At 38.8% G+C, this 14,792-nt stretch overlaps 1 protein-coding gene across 5 annotated transcripts in view; it reads right to left on the reverse strand.

Moving 5' to 3' along the window:
• The window catches only part of ZNF827 (zinc finger protein 827), a 104,073-nt gene that overhangs the window by 48,404 nt on the left and 40,877 nt on the right, over nucleotides 1-14,792 (reverse strand). For all 5 annotated transcript variants that reach the window (XR_011337321.1, XR_011337320.1, XR_011337322.1 and 2 more), the window contains exon 5: nucleotides 3,116-3,349. Coding sequence is in view for 2 of the 5 variants with exons in the window: in XM_069855321.1 (XP_069711422.1) it covers nucleotides 3,116-3,349 (234 nt within the window). In the remaining 3 variants the exon portion in view is untranslated. The remainder of the gene's footprint in view (nucleotides 1-3,115; nucleotides 3,350-14,792) is intronic.

Raw genomic sequence — 14,792 nt, forward strand, 5'->3', positions numbered from 1 at the left:
CAGGCTAAACAGATTTTGTCTACTTTTAAATAGCAATTCAGTTGCCAAGAAGTTTTCTTTAGACTCTCTGGATGAAAACGGGTTCTGCCTAGACATGCCCAGGAGACGTTAGCTTTCTTAGCTTGAATAATCCTTTGGAAGAAGTGTGACTACATATCAAGCGACTAAGTAACAAGTTTTTAAACTGTGAAGTAGAAGATCTGAATCTAAGTAGGATACGGTGGAGAAAAAAACTGGTATAAAAGGGCAGGTCATCTGCAGGTAAGGTCCAATTCCACAGAAGTAATAAGCAGCACGGGCCTGATCTTAAATACTGGTTGTGTGCTGCTAGAAGCATGCAAGTGTCCTGATAGCTTTAGCTTAATGAGAAAAGAGAGTGCCTTGTGTAGAACTAAAACAGACAGCTGCTTGTGATTTTGTCTTGTGTCTGTACATCTACTTCTACACAACAGTAAAACTGTTACTGCTACAGTAAAATAAATTTATTCTTCTAACTTTTCCTCACTTTACAGTAGTTTCTGAATGGCTGGCAAGTCCCTCCATCATAGGGGCTGGTGATCTGCAATCACTCTTACCTGTCCAAACCAGGTTCCACAGCTGGAAAGGCCTGCTGCTAAACTGTACAAGCTCAGCTAAGAGCTAACAACCCAGCATCTCTGGGAAATAGATGCCCCAGTGAAAAATATAAACCAGTGTATACTTCACATGAAAAGAGTCACCAAGGTCTATGCTTAAACCCCAAGAGGCACCCACAAGGCTTCAAAAATCGGCAATATTATTGCTCAAGGGATAACAGAAGCATGTATGTCAGGAATACAGAAAGCAAAATACTATTATTTCTGAAATCCCTTGATGAATTTATATGCAGTGCAGGTTTTGGTAATTAGTGTTACACAGAAGAAAGTGAAAAGAAAAAAGAAATCCAAGGATGTAATCCATTCAGTCTTTAGCAAGAATATATAGAGCCCGGAAGGATGTGGCTTAAACACAATTATATAATATATTAAATCTAATAACAGCACTTGACTGAAGATTTCTCACAGACAGTAGAACATCCAGATATACCTATTCTTCCTCCCCTCCCCACCCTGCCCCATCTTTTTCTGCTCCTTCCAGCGCCAGAAAAAAGCAAGTACTTTGGTTTTGTTTCCACTTTACCCTGAAGAAGTGGCTTAATTGTTTCATTTCTAAACTCACCAAAACCAGAGTGCAGAATTGCTTACAATAAGCTGGGAAGCCATCAGTGATCTCAGAATATTCTACATAAAGTATTAAAAACTCACTAAAGACAGTACTGATCTTCAATATATTTGCCCTATATTAAACTGTATCTTAGTGTTTTCTTTCTTTACAGTCTCTGTCCTAGACAGTAATTCAGAGAGAAGTACACGTTGAGAAGAGCTCAAGTGATAAACCTGGATAACCCCACCCACTGGCTGATTCAGGAATACCAACTGCAGCAACACTGAATAAATCCTAGAGTAATTCATTACCTTCTAATCTACGGCTTAATCAAAAAGACCACTATCAGCAAAAACTTCTCAATTTCTAGGAGGTCATAAGACAAATGTTAAAATTGGTGTATATTTTACTACAGCCTTTAAAGACTAGGAGTCCCCAACAGAAGACTTGGTCAAGATATTGTTCATATAAACACATATTTAAGGCACAAATATTCTAATATAATAGCCTGTAATAAAACTATTTAAACACAGCCTGCTAGTGCTGAATTCAAGATTCACAATCAAGAAACCTAGTGTTTCCAAAGTACTTGAGAAATCATTGAGTTGCAGAGCTCTTTCTTTATGAAAATAGTTATATAGATTCATATGCACCAAGAAAACTAAAGTCACAAGTTAACATTCATTAGGCTATGAAGTTCCGTTACTAGAATATCATACTCAAATCAGTTATCAGCAGCAACAGTGCACTACATCAATAATCAAACGTTTACTAAGTGGGAGGCTGTGAAAAACTCTGAAACTTCTGCTCGGACTAACTTCTATACCTGGGAAGCACTTTTTGCGCTGTTAACAAGGAAGGCTTGCAAATCTATGATTCAAACTCTTCTCCAAATTAAAGTGTGCAGGTATGAACAGAAGTGAATTAATTACACGTTACAATTTATGAGGGAGATGCTAGTCAAAGTCTTTCAGATATAAATTTGAGTTCAAATTCAATGCTGACAGTATCCAGTTAAGCCAAATAACTTCAGATAGGTTGGGTAGGGATCTCAGAAGTTACTAAACTTGTAAGCATTTCCACTAGCACCTCGTGTGATTTTAGCACACATAAAAAGTCTTGTCCAGTTTTGAAGAAGACTTAAAAATGAACTCATCCAGTTTAGGTGCAGAAATACGAAATCAAGCCTTCCAGAATAACTTTAACATCTTGGTCCTACAAATTGAAGTCTATTAGAAGTTCAAAGCCTTTTTGTCATTCACTTAACCTGTTCCCAGCAGGGGGGAATCCAACCCTTCTACTGTCCCTTAAACTTAAACCTTGATTCTGACAGTAGGCAAAGCATAGTTAACAAAACATACATTTTTATTTGACTCCCTCCAGCAATAACAGTTCATGTGTGTACACACATGCATACAGTCTGCTTGTCTGGCAGAAGGATGTATCACTAAGGCAACACAGGCAAGTTCGAGTGGTCTCCCTACAGCAATAAGCTGGCTCAGTTAACATCTTTTTTTAACAGAGTATCTTGTAATCTTGAGAACAAGATACTGCGAGAAAAAACAAAAGACTTTAAGCTATATAAGGTATAGTTCAGTACAGACGCATTCTTATGATGTTAATGAAGTGACATGAATAAATTGTTATTAAAATATTTCGGTACATTTTAAAAATTACAACATCTAAAAGCATTAAGGCATCATTTCTTTAGACTTATCCCATAGTCATTAATTTGTAAACCAGAGCACAGACAATGAGATACTGTGGCGACAGACCAAACTGAGATGCCTTACGTAAATGAACCTGCGCTGACAGACTTTTTCAGCTGTTCCTTCACTTGCTACTAAAGCTAAATATTCCTTCTGCAAGGTAATCTGCCAGCATACATTAAACAAACCCAACTACATTGAATATTATTAAATTAAGTATCTACCTGAAAGCTTCATGAGAAGCTCAGATGCTGCCTTGACTGACATGTCTGGCCTCATCACGTTTGCCTGCGCTTCCTGTGGCTTGAGTTTCTCCTCAGGGACATTTGGAGCTGAGGCTTCGGATTCCTGGCTGAACACACAACTGGACTGAGACAAGGTTGAACTTGCAGTTTCTTCATCCTTAGGCTCCTCTTTCACTTTAAATTGAGGAGTCAGGGGCTCTTTTTGATTTGCAGCTGTCAAGAGAAGGAAAGACGTGAGACTTAACGAGTTATGTAATCATAGAGCAGCTAGTAACAGGAAGAAATCATAACCTGAGAAATGCTAGAGCAGGTACTGGAAGCAACCATGTCAAGCAGTGTTCAAACATGCTTCAAGTGTTAAACAAACTTCTGCATCTTTTGTAGAAGGTGACAGTTTCGAAACACAAAGCCTGCGTGTACCAGAGCTCGAGAAACCATCCTTGTCCTCTTACTTTCTTGCCCCTACTCCTCCTAAAAGCATCCCCCCAGCTTATACGTCTTCTATAGGCTTGATGGAAGTTTAAAACATCATTCCACATAAGGGCAACTTTGTCAAAGTCCCTGGGTACTGCATATTGAGTTCCTACAGCACGGAAGAAAGAAGAGACAAACAGTAGAAAGAGAGGGAAATGAACAGCAAATTCTTAGGTCCTAACATTTGGTATGTGCTAAGAAAGAGAACAGAGGGACTTCCAGAAGACAGCTCTGTACCAGAATATGCTATAAAAGCACTGTTCCAGATTCTACATCCATGAAAACGAAAGCAAGTTCAGAACAATCCTTTCAAATACTCCATGTAATCAGCTGCAGAGTCTCAGAAAAGGGTACAGAGACCTTGGGACTGCTTAAAATCTGCTCAGTGAACATCGCTGTTCTTGAAGAGGTCTTTCTGATACCCCCAGAAAGCAGCAGATACTTTGGACTGCATTTAGTTGACGGGATAAAAATCAAGAGCACCTCTTAAACAATACTTCCAAACCCAAGCAATATAAATTCACAAGCAAACTGCATGACAAATGGGAGGCTAAAGAAGTTGCACTATTTTTCAGCAGCTATTCTTTTAATTCTTTATGTTTGACCATTAAGAGATACTTCCTTCCCTGCTTCTTAGTGTTTTTTTCTTGCTCAAAATTTCACTTTAAGTTCCCAGCAATGTACAGCAGATGCCTTGTTCAGTGCCCCAAACTTTGATGAGTTTACATTTTTCTCACCTCTATAAACCTCTGTCTCTGCAAATATCAAAGAGCACTGTCCCCGTTTTGTTTTTTAATAAGCTCTCTCATGATTTACCTCACTACCTCTCCTACATATTTTCCTCCTTCCATAAGACAATCCTCTGCCTACCCTCATGACACCTGCAGACAAGCTCTGTCACATCTCACTCAGACCATGTAAGAAGGATGTACTTCTTCATCCCTTTCACAGGCTGCAGCAGGGCATTTAGAAGCCAATGTGCATCACTCTGCTGCAGAGTTGCTGCTACACAAACTCATCACACGAACAAGAAGAGCTGAGGAACTGGCATAGCATAGGGACGTTAATAACCAGCTGAAGGGGCACAATATTAATAGGTCAAATCAACCCAACAAAATCTGGCAACATTCACCCGCTTAAGCCCTTGGTCTACTCTCTCCTCCACTTCACTGCTTTTTACCAACGCTCTGGCTCCTCAGCTTCCTGTCTTATTTCCTCAGTTATTCTCCTTCTCAGCACTTTCCCCAAAATCTGACTCCTAGAGAATTTGAATTCCTGCAACCCACTGTGAAGTGCTCACCATCTCCCAGGGACTTCAGCCCTAAAATATGAGGTACAATTGCCATCTTTATTGCAAACAGACACTTCCATTCACTACTTCGAGCTTTGTTCATTGTTACAGTCCATTCTGCTGCAGTTTTCTTTGTTTGGGTCTTATTTTATTTTTAAAGTTACTACATTATCCTGTAACACAACACTTATCTTTGCAGTTTATGTTCCAGGTTTGTTTGATTTTTTCTCCATTACCAAAGAACAAACTTAAAGTCAACAGTATAGTGTACACATACAGCATGTACACACACGAAGGAAATAAAATTACCTTACACATGTCACTTTTAATAGCTTATTTTAAGGAATAAGGAATTGCTTTTTCTTTTTTTTTAAAAAAGGAGAAAAAGTGAAAGTATGAAACATTAAAGCACACTTTAATTCATCAAAATACACGTTATAGCCCTCAAGCTAATCTTAACTTTACCAAGGTACTTACCAAAAAAATTCATCTATCATCTTTATCCAGGCCTACATCTTTCTAGCTCAGTCTGTTCTGTGATTTGATCTGGGGTGATGAACGGTCACCACCATAAAAAAAAAAAAAGTAAAGACATGAACCTTCTATGCCGCACTACCTTCTGCATTCCTTCTCTTCTAAAACATGCCACTCTAGCTGCTACCGACATGAAAAATACCTCCACCAGAAACTGAGCGCAATTGATAAAGAGCATCCTGCCTGAACTTTTGGAGAACTTCGGAGAAAACAAATCTGGTTTTTTTTCTATTTTATTCATCTCAAGAAAGTATTAATCCAAATTGTCCCAGAAAATAAAGGAAACATGAGTCTGAGCAAAGAGGTAAAGATGACTTACTGAGAACAATCATTAACGTGCGAAGCCAGCTACGTAGCTGGCCATTTTCTCCCCAAGACGCAGGGCAGAAAATGAACCAGGCAGAGGCAGCGCTATAGATCAGGTCAGCATACACTTCTACAATTTAAAATACAGAGGTGATTTTAAGATCACATACACAGATCAGTGTTAAGTTTGCAACTATATACTGTGGTCCAATACAAGCCAGGTTAAGAACAGTGTAAAAACATCAATACACCAATAGAAGCACCGCAACAGAATTCATATAAAATCACAGCCTTGAACAAGGAACGTTTTTCAGAGTCACGTGCTACAGCATGCGGTGGCAAGTGCCTTATGGATTCCTTTACCACAAGGAGGAGGAGGATCAAAGGGGGTGCTTTTAGAAGAAATTAGCATTTATTCAGCCTAAAGAGAAGGCTCTGGGGACACCTTATAGCAGCCTTCCAGTACCTAAAGGGGGCCTACAGGAAAGCTGGGGAGGGGCTTTTTATCAGGAAGCACAGTGACAGGATGAGGGGTAATGGTTTTTAGCTGAAAAGGGCGAGATTTGGATTAGATATTGGGAAGAAACGTTTTCCTGTGAGGGTGGTGACGCACTGGAACATGTTGACCAGCGAAGTAGTGGATGCCCCATCCCCAGAGATATTAAAGGCCAGGCTGGATGAGGCTATGAATAACCTGGTCTAGTGGAAGGTGTCCCTGCCCATGGCAGGGAGGTGGAACTGGATGACCTTTCAGGTCACTTCCAACTCAAACTACTCTATGATTAAACCCTCTTATCGCCAAGCCAAAGCTTAGCAGCCGTTTTGATCCAATCCAAGAACAGGTGTCAAGTGTTACCGCTATGCTTTTTATCCCAGGGTATTTTGAAACTCTACTAGCATGAAGCCAAGTAGCTCAGAGAAACAAAAATTCAAGGTCGGTCACATTGCAGTTTAAGCAGTTTCATCATCGTGACACACACAGAATGACTTGAACAGGTCATACGTCAAGTTTCCCTACTCTCCTATGTCTCACTTTCCTCTTCATACCACACAAGTGAGCTCTCCTACTATGACAGCACACGCTGCTATAAAGCCACTGCTCCTTTGCGTTTCTGTGCCACCACCTGGGATAACAGTGCTAGAAGTATGTTCACAACAAATCTACCAGCACAACATCAGCCGTAATATAAACAAGGTCTTTATGATACCTGCATGCTCAGTTTCTCCCTGTCAGTCTACATCACTTATGAGAAACATAAAACATGATCAGGGTCCCAAAATCCAGAGGAAGTCCTGATGATGTGCATTTGGCAGTATTTAGTGAAGAGGAAAAGAAAAACAGACTATTGTTCTTATCTGTGTTGCTGGTTTGGCCTACTCTAGCTTCTCTGCTGGAGTAGCAGAGTTTGCTCTGCCCAAGACAGAAGACAGAATTAATAAATTAGGAAAGAAATAGGGTTTTATTTCTTTAATTATCTGACAGAACATTTCTTGAACTGACTACACTTTCCAAAAATCAGACATTTGAAATGTTGACAAATCACAAAAATAGAATAATTATTTACTTCATTTTCCTTTCCCTAGAAAACAAAAACAAATAAAATCAGACAACTATTGGGTTGGTTTCAATGCTTTTGCTTCAATTAATGGGGCTTTCGCTCTTTCCTGAAATATACTAAAAAAGTGTAAATAGAAAGACAAAGGAAAAAAAAAAGGAGAGGTTGTCCAGTCTATCAGATCCACACATGTTAAAACAAGAGGGGAAAAATCCACCTAAGCCAAAAAACCCCAAATTACCCCAAAACCAACAAAAATCCCCAGTACTCTTGCCTCTGTTCCATTGTGGATCCACATTTATGGTCAAAACTGCTAACACATAGGAAATAGCAACTGTGATGCATCAACTAGTCATAGGAGGGAAAACAATAAACATATATAAGAAAATGCATTACAAATAAGGGAAATAAAAGTTGGCTGAGATCGGTTTTAAAAAAAATCTGATTGAGGAATCTTTTAAAAATCAGAACTAGACAAGAATTAAAAAGATGACGTTGAAGTCTAATAAAGTATATTCGAACAACAGTTATTACTCACCAGAAGGAATAACATCTTCCAACTACATACAAAAATAGATACACATCCTTATACTTGATTTGTATTTAATTTACATTAATTCTGAACTACAATGAGAACAGACTGAAGGATGTGTTGCCTGCAGACTGAATCCAAAAACCTCAGCAATTAAATTTTCAAATACACACTGAGTAAAAAAAACAACCCACCTAGCAAATGCAGTGGCATAGGCAGCAATCTCTCAAGTAGGGTTGATAATTATCCATTTGTTCCATTCCATAGGCAGAAAAAAACCAGATCAAAGAATATTCCAGACTGATGATTTTGATCTTTCTGGCAACAGGAATTATTTGATCCATTTGGCAAAAGTGGATGATGAAAGTTATAACACTTCCCTCAAACTGCCAAATACCATGAGAAAAGCCTTGGGCATCTGCCACTAATCTGAAACACTCTGATGCATCAGTCCAGTTATGAGGATTTCTAAGCGCTCAAAATGTTTATAATTGAAAGAGGAAAAATGGGTTGATTACTTCAAGCCAAGCCTAATGTTACAAGTCACAATCAGCAAGAAGTTGGTGACTGTTCCATCGGTTGGCACAAAGAACATGAGAAAGAGAAAAGAATCCACAACAAAAATGCTGCCACAAAAGAGGCCATGAGAAAAAGCACCTACAGAGTCTGGTTCGAAAGGAACTGTGATGAAAACTCCACTGCACCATCATGTTGTTTTAAAAGAGATGCCTGACTACAGTTACAAAGAGGAGAGTGAGCAGGACAGTCACAGCTAAGGGAAAAGAGGAAAGCGAGGAAACTTTCCAAAAGGCACTGCAAATTGAACTGGTCTCCTTAAGATCTTACAAGAAAACTTCCTTTTGTGAATCTCCCCAGAGCCACCATGGCAAGAGAACATGGCATGACTTTTAACTGAGGAAGGAAGGACAGCATTTTATCCATGTCCTACTGGAGCTAGAGCATCCGAATGACAGCCAGCCTTCCTTTCCAGGGGCAAGTTGTGAGCTGCTGTGGTTCAAAAAAACCAAGGAACTTTGACAGATAGGTTCTGCAGTATTTGGAAGACAGATTTTCTTGACACTCGGCATCATCGTCCTGGAGGCAGCTGTGGTCAATAAAAGGTATGACTTGCTTCAACTATTTTTGCTCCAATTGTAATTTGCAGGTAGGTGTTGACATTCTGCATGGAAACTATGGTTTACATTTGATGACATTCAAGAACAGAGTAAGGGGGTACAAACACTGCAGAAGAAGCCACTGGTTAGCTAATTGCTTTACAAGATAAATCTGTGCAATTGGAACCTGCTAGAGAATCTCCAGACAAAAATCCAATTGGGCTGATAAATTATCTTCAACTTATTAAACATAGAAGCTGTCTACACTGTAAGTGGCCCAAAAGGAGAAATAGTGTTTGTTCTTCTGGCAGGACAGCCTAGCTGGTCTCTCATTTCCTTTCAGTGGCTTCTGCCCTTAAGTATTAATCTGTCTCAGAGCACCTCGTGTTACCCAACCCTCTTGGGAGTGCTAAGTCAACTACATTTCATTTTCAAAGCTCTCTACTCTGCCCTCAGCCAAATAAACTAACCAATAGGGCTCAAAGGAAGAGGATGGGAATTATCAATGAAAAAGCTATTTATGACTCAAGGGTGTTCAGCATTAAAACATTACTTTTTATCAAAACAGCAGAAAGGCAGAACAGACAATCACGAGAAGTATTACGCCAAAACTTGCCACCACTGGGCTTCCAGAGATCGCTTCAAATACAAGGACTTCCTCTTGCTTAAGTATGTAAAAAGTAAGCAGTAGTTAAGAAAAGGCCGGCTAACTATCCTGGTTTTCTCTGAAGCTGCTTTGCATTTAAGAAGCCGTAGTCAACCAAAATGAGACACAGCTCTGGAGAACAACCAGCCCTGTTACTGTCCCCTCAGAATTTCACAATATTCTAGTCCACGTGGAATAGAAGAATTCAGCAAACTGCTAAGGCACCTGTAGAACCACACACCCCCACGGCCCATGATGTCTCATACAGCCAAAGTCCCACCTGCTGAACATGGGCATAATATCTGCCAAGACCATCTTTGCCTTCCTGAGTAAAAATCAAAATATCAGCAGAATACGTAAAATTCTAGGGAAGCTGGAGAACAGAGGGGAGAAGACTGAAAGGAGCAAAGAGAAATTTGTTGCTGACAGGAAAGAATTGTTTGCAGTATGGAAATTTCTTCCCTCTACAAAGGAACAGAGAAGGGGAAAAACACCAGACTGACTTCTGTATTTGTTTAAGAAAACAAAAACCAAACCAAACAATCAGAGATGACTGAACTAACAATGTCTTCAATTCCCATTTTGGACAGATGTGACAGAAAGGCTCATGAGCTAGGACTTCTGCCCACAGTAATGGTGTAATCAGTAAAACAAAAGAGCCATCAGTCTAGTCTACTCTCATACTCCAAGTATGGGAGTTTGTGTTGATATTAAAGCTAAATTGTAAGCAGAGCTGGTTCACAATTATATTCATGTCTTCTTTTAAGTTGTATACGGCTGTGTACAAAAAAAAAGCAATTTGCTGTCTTGCAGTTTAAATGACTGAATTAGAACAAGAGCCTACGCTGCTTTATCTTGCTAAATTCCATACATTCCTTTAAGGTGTAGCCACGATGAGTATGATTTTAAAGATGTCTGGAAATTGTGCATGTAAAACTAGCAATTGCTGAATAGAGATTATAAGGGTGGTGGTATATCAGTATTAAAGATCAGTGCAAGCTTTTATTTGTCCAAGTTTTAATTAGCCATGCTATTGCCCTCTTTCAGTTCTATTTTAAATTAAAGGTCTATACGGAAATATGAAAATGCCAATCTAGAGAGACACTTCAAAGAGAGATCTTGATGACATCAGGGGTATTTACACTGACAGCATCATTCTGGAATTCACTGTATTTTTAAATTAAGGATATGGCTCAATTATTGCCAGTCCTGTGCACTTACATATTCTAATTGAAATTTTACATTCTGGTAAAAACTCTGAATCCTAAATATAGGCAGCATGGTTCTTTAATTTGGAACTTGCTACCCAAATACATAAATTATGACAATTTAATTGGATATGCTTTTATTTTATTAAAAGTAGCTGTATGAAGAGTTCAAGCCAGTAGGTTCAGTACCGCCAATGGCAAATACTAAAACATTTCAAATTACTTGTGTTACCTTTTAAGGAATGCAGAAATTTTCAAGAGCCAAACAGAACAAATAATCTAAGCAATTACTTAGCTAATCTACTAATATTTTGTATGCAGCTGTCTGATGATTTAGTATTTCATTATTCCATTAATGGAATCGGCTAATAAAACATCAATGTCAAGTCCAAGTACTTTGGTCGGTCACCAAAATCCCATGGAAGCATTATTTTCCAAACAAAAAGACTTGACTCCTTACACGATAGTGACAGCAAATGTAACTTAACTGTGAGAAAAAAAAGAGTTTCTCATTTGCTTAATATGGCCACTCCCAAACCCTCAATGTGTTATCTCTCCTTCCTCACTATTTTGAAGTTTTTCCATGCGAGTAGCTTGGGGAACATAAAAAGAACTGCAGAAGCAGATGTACTTCATAATACACATCACCACAAGATGAAGAGACATGCTTTCCAGAGCAATGCACTTGGTGAACACAGAGAGCTGGTGGAGAGAGGCAGCAATGAAGTATGCTTTACAATTACTGTTTCCACACAGAATTCCTTTGAGACCAATAGTGGAAGAAACCCATTCATTTTGATGGGATTCATTTATTTTTTAACGTTATGAAAAGTAACTGAGGCACATAATATAGGCACAGTAATAACTTCACTAGAGTACACTGGCCATTGTAATTTGGATCACTGTGAAAGTCATTTTTTATTACAAAAGAAAATAAGCCGTAGAAGTGGGTGGACGGACATGAGTATTTAAAGAGATGCGTTGTACAGCGTCTACCACTGAAACCTTCAAAACAGGAAAAGCAAGTACTCTGTAAATTAAGATACGATGTAGTTACAGTCTCAAGTGGAATGAGTGGACTGGGGGCAGAAAGCATTTTGGCAAAGCACTGACCCCCAGCAAAGCACCTCAGCAACTTAAAGCATACAAGCAGTCCTACTGAAATAAGAGGAGGAAGATTTGAAGGTAAACACATGCCCGTTCTTAAATATTCCTCTATTTATATGTTGAGTCATCTGCTAATTGTCTTTACAAACAATAACCCTTTCAAAATTTAAATAAAATTTCAAAGAACACTTAAATTTATTATGAATCTAAAAGCTTCTCCTGCTTTAAAGTAGGACCTAGAGAATGGAATCTCGAAAAAAATATTCAAGATTTGTTCATATTTTTAGATTCACATTTGGCAATTTGTGGTATGCCTTATTTCATTATACATGTAACTAAAAATCCTTCTGCCAAGCAATGGTGCAGAATTAGGGCTGGAGGGATCTCAAAAGATCACCTGCACCAATATTTCTCAACCTCTTTTAATCTAAAGCTCCTCTAAGCCCTTCTGAAAAAAAATCAGAAGACATTTTGAGCAGTGTCATCACAATTCATTTCTGGCCTACTTGAAATCAGGTCTAACTTCGAATGCTTAAGTTTTTTCTCCACAAGCTTGCTGCTTGTTTTTGCTCAGCTAAAATTCCTTGCAACTTCTTCTGATGTCCTGTGGTTCACTGACTGAGATACACAGACCTAGTCCATTCTACTGCCCAATACACGATGAACCACATCTGACATATAGTTATCTAACCCGTTTTTTAAATTCTCCAGTGGCAGAGATGCCACAATCTCTTCAGCCAAATCATCTCAGACGTTTAACTACCTTAAGTTTTGGAAAGATTTACCTAATGCCAACTTAAACAGCAATATAAATCTGTTAACTTTTTGTCCTAATTATGATGAATCACCAACAGAGTATTTGCTTCTCCTCAGAAACACTGAAGGTTTGTTAATGACTCCCTTTAGTCTTCTCTACAGGTTTCACAAACTCACTCCCTTTCATCCATCCTCACTGGAGAAGTTTCTAAACCTCCAGTCATTTCTCCTGCTCTCCTTTGAAGCCTTTCCAACTGTATGCACCCTTCATAAACTACAGTGCCAAAACTTCGGGCTTCAGTGAGACTGAGAAGACCGTTTCTCTTGTCTTTGAAGCTGTTTCTGTATACAACCCCATACCACGACTGCCTTTTTAGCACCAGTGTGACATTGTTAACTCCTTTTCCCACAGAACTGTCACCTAGCTAGTTGTTCCTGGGTCTGTATTTCTGCAACTGTTTGTTGAACAGCTGCATGTTTTTCACAGACCTCTTTTGACTGCGACTCTTCCATGAACTGTTCAACGTACTGTTTTCCAGCCATTCAATGTCCACTTCATCCAGACTAGAAAGGTTCTGGATTGTACAACCAGAAATAACATTGAGTCAAGTCATATATGTGCGTATTAAGACTCAATTTTAAAATTCATAATAGTCAAGAAACATAAAATTTGTACCATCTTTTACCCCACGTACACCAGTTAGACTTCTATAACTCCAGAAGTTTAACTCCTAGGGCTGAAAGGAGACAAGAACTCCAAGTCACACGCTTGGAATAAGAAGAGGCTTAAACCTGCACAGAAATGAAAACCAACAGGCACTGAGGTCTCACATGAAACTGGAGGCACACAAACTGACACGAACCAAGAAGAAAAGGAGTAATAAACACTGGCAAATGAAAAATACATGTTCATTTAAACCATCAATATTCAACAAGATTAAATGCCAAATTCTACTGCTTCTTCTTAGCCACAAGGCCTGTCAGAGAAGAAAATTAAATTGTTTTGACATAATTTGGTCTCGACAAATCTGTGTTGGCTGTTAAAACTGGCATATACAATTTGAGATGTCAAAAGACTTACATCATTGAAAAGGTAGGGCCAATAATTGAAGTTTTGATAGGCCTAACAAGAGTGCTGTAATAAAGAAATCACTCAAAAGAACTTCGTTCAGCACAGCAAGCAGTCAAAAAAATGCAGCTAATACTTAGCCAACTTGCTAAAAGAGAACTACTTCTACTTCAATTCTAAATTTACGCATGCTGTATGGAGGAAAGAATAAGCTAAACGTATATAACACAACATAAATCTCAGGAGAAAAGAAATTCCTTTCCTTCCAACATCGCTCTTCTTGTGTAGTAAACTTGGTGACTGGCAGTACATTTTCATCCAGATATGCACACATACAAAATTACAGATACATCTCACTCCCCCAGTGACTTTATAACATGTTGCTAGGTAACAGTGCATACAAGTCAGGTTTCAAGACCTTTAGTAAGTCACCATAAAATAACTGCATAGGCCTTTTGCATTAGTAATGTGCATTTGTATCCTTTTTCTGATGCCAATAGATCAGACATCGAAAACAAGACTGTCTGCCAAAGTGTAAACAGCTCTCCATCAACTGCTACATGAAAAACAACACATAGAAATGTATGTTTTGCCAGCTTTCAGGCTTCCCCCCCCTCCTGCTTTCTGCTTTCATTCTTACTACGCGCAGCCATCATGAGCACTATCATCCACAGGTCAGTACAGTTGCTTGGTAGAGCCACTTAGTGCACAGCAACACAGACTTAAGACCAACATCAGAATGACAAAATGTATGGGACAGCTGTCAGACAACATAAAAAATGGATTTCATACAGCGTCTAAATCTGGAACTTGATTAAAAAAGTGTACAAGTAAAAAATGTATAAGCAAATAAAACCAAACTCATCCTCACTCTTTCTGTTTTGGTCATAATAATAATAAATTATATGAACAGATTTTTATTTTAAAGGGGAGGTGAGGTTTCCGTGACTTCTTCAACCCACATAGCAAACCATTTCTGCCAACCTAATTTCACCTCCTGTTTCTCCTCAGCTCTTTTCCATTTTCCTGGTTGGCTCCATGAAGCCTTATGCTTGATTGCTT

This window comes from Phaenicophaeus curvirostris, chromosome 4, assembly GCF_032191515.1.
Source record: "Phaenicophaeus curvirostris isolate KB17595 chromosome 4, BPBGC_Pcur_1.0, whole genome shotgun sequence".
NCBI lineage: Eukaryota > Metazoa > Chordata > Aves > Cuculiformes > Cuculidae > Phaenicophaeus > Phaenicophaeus curvirostris.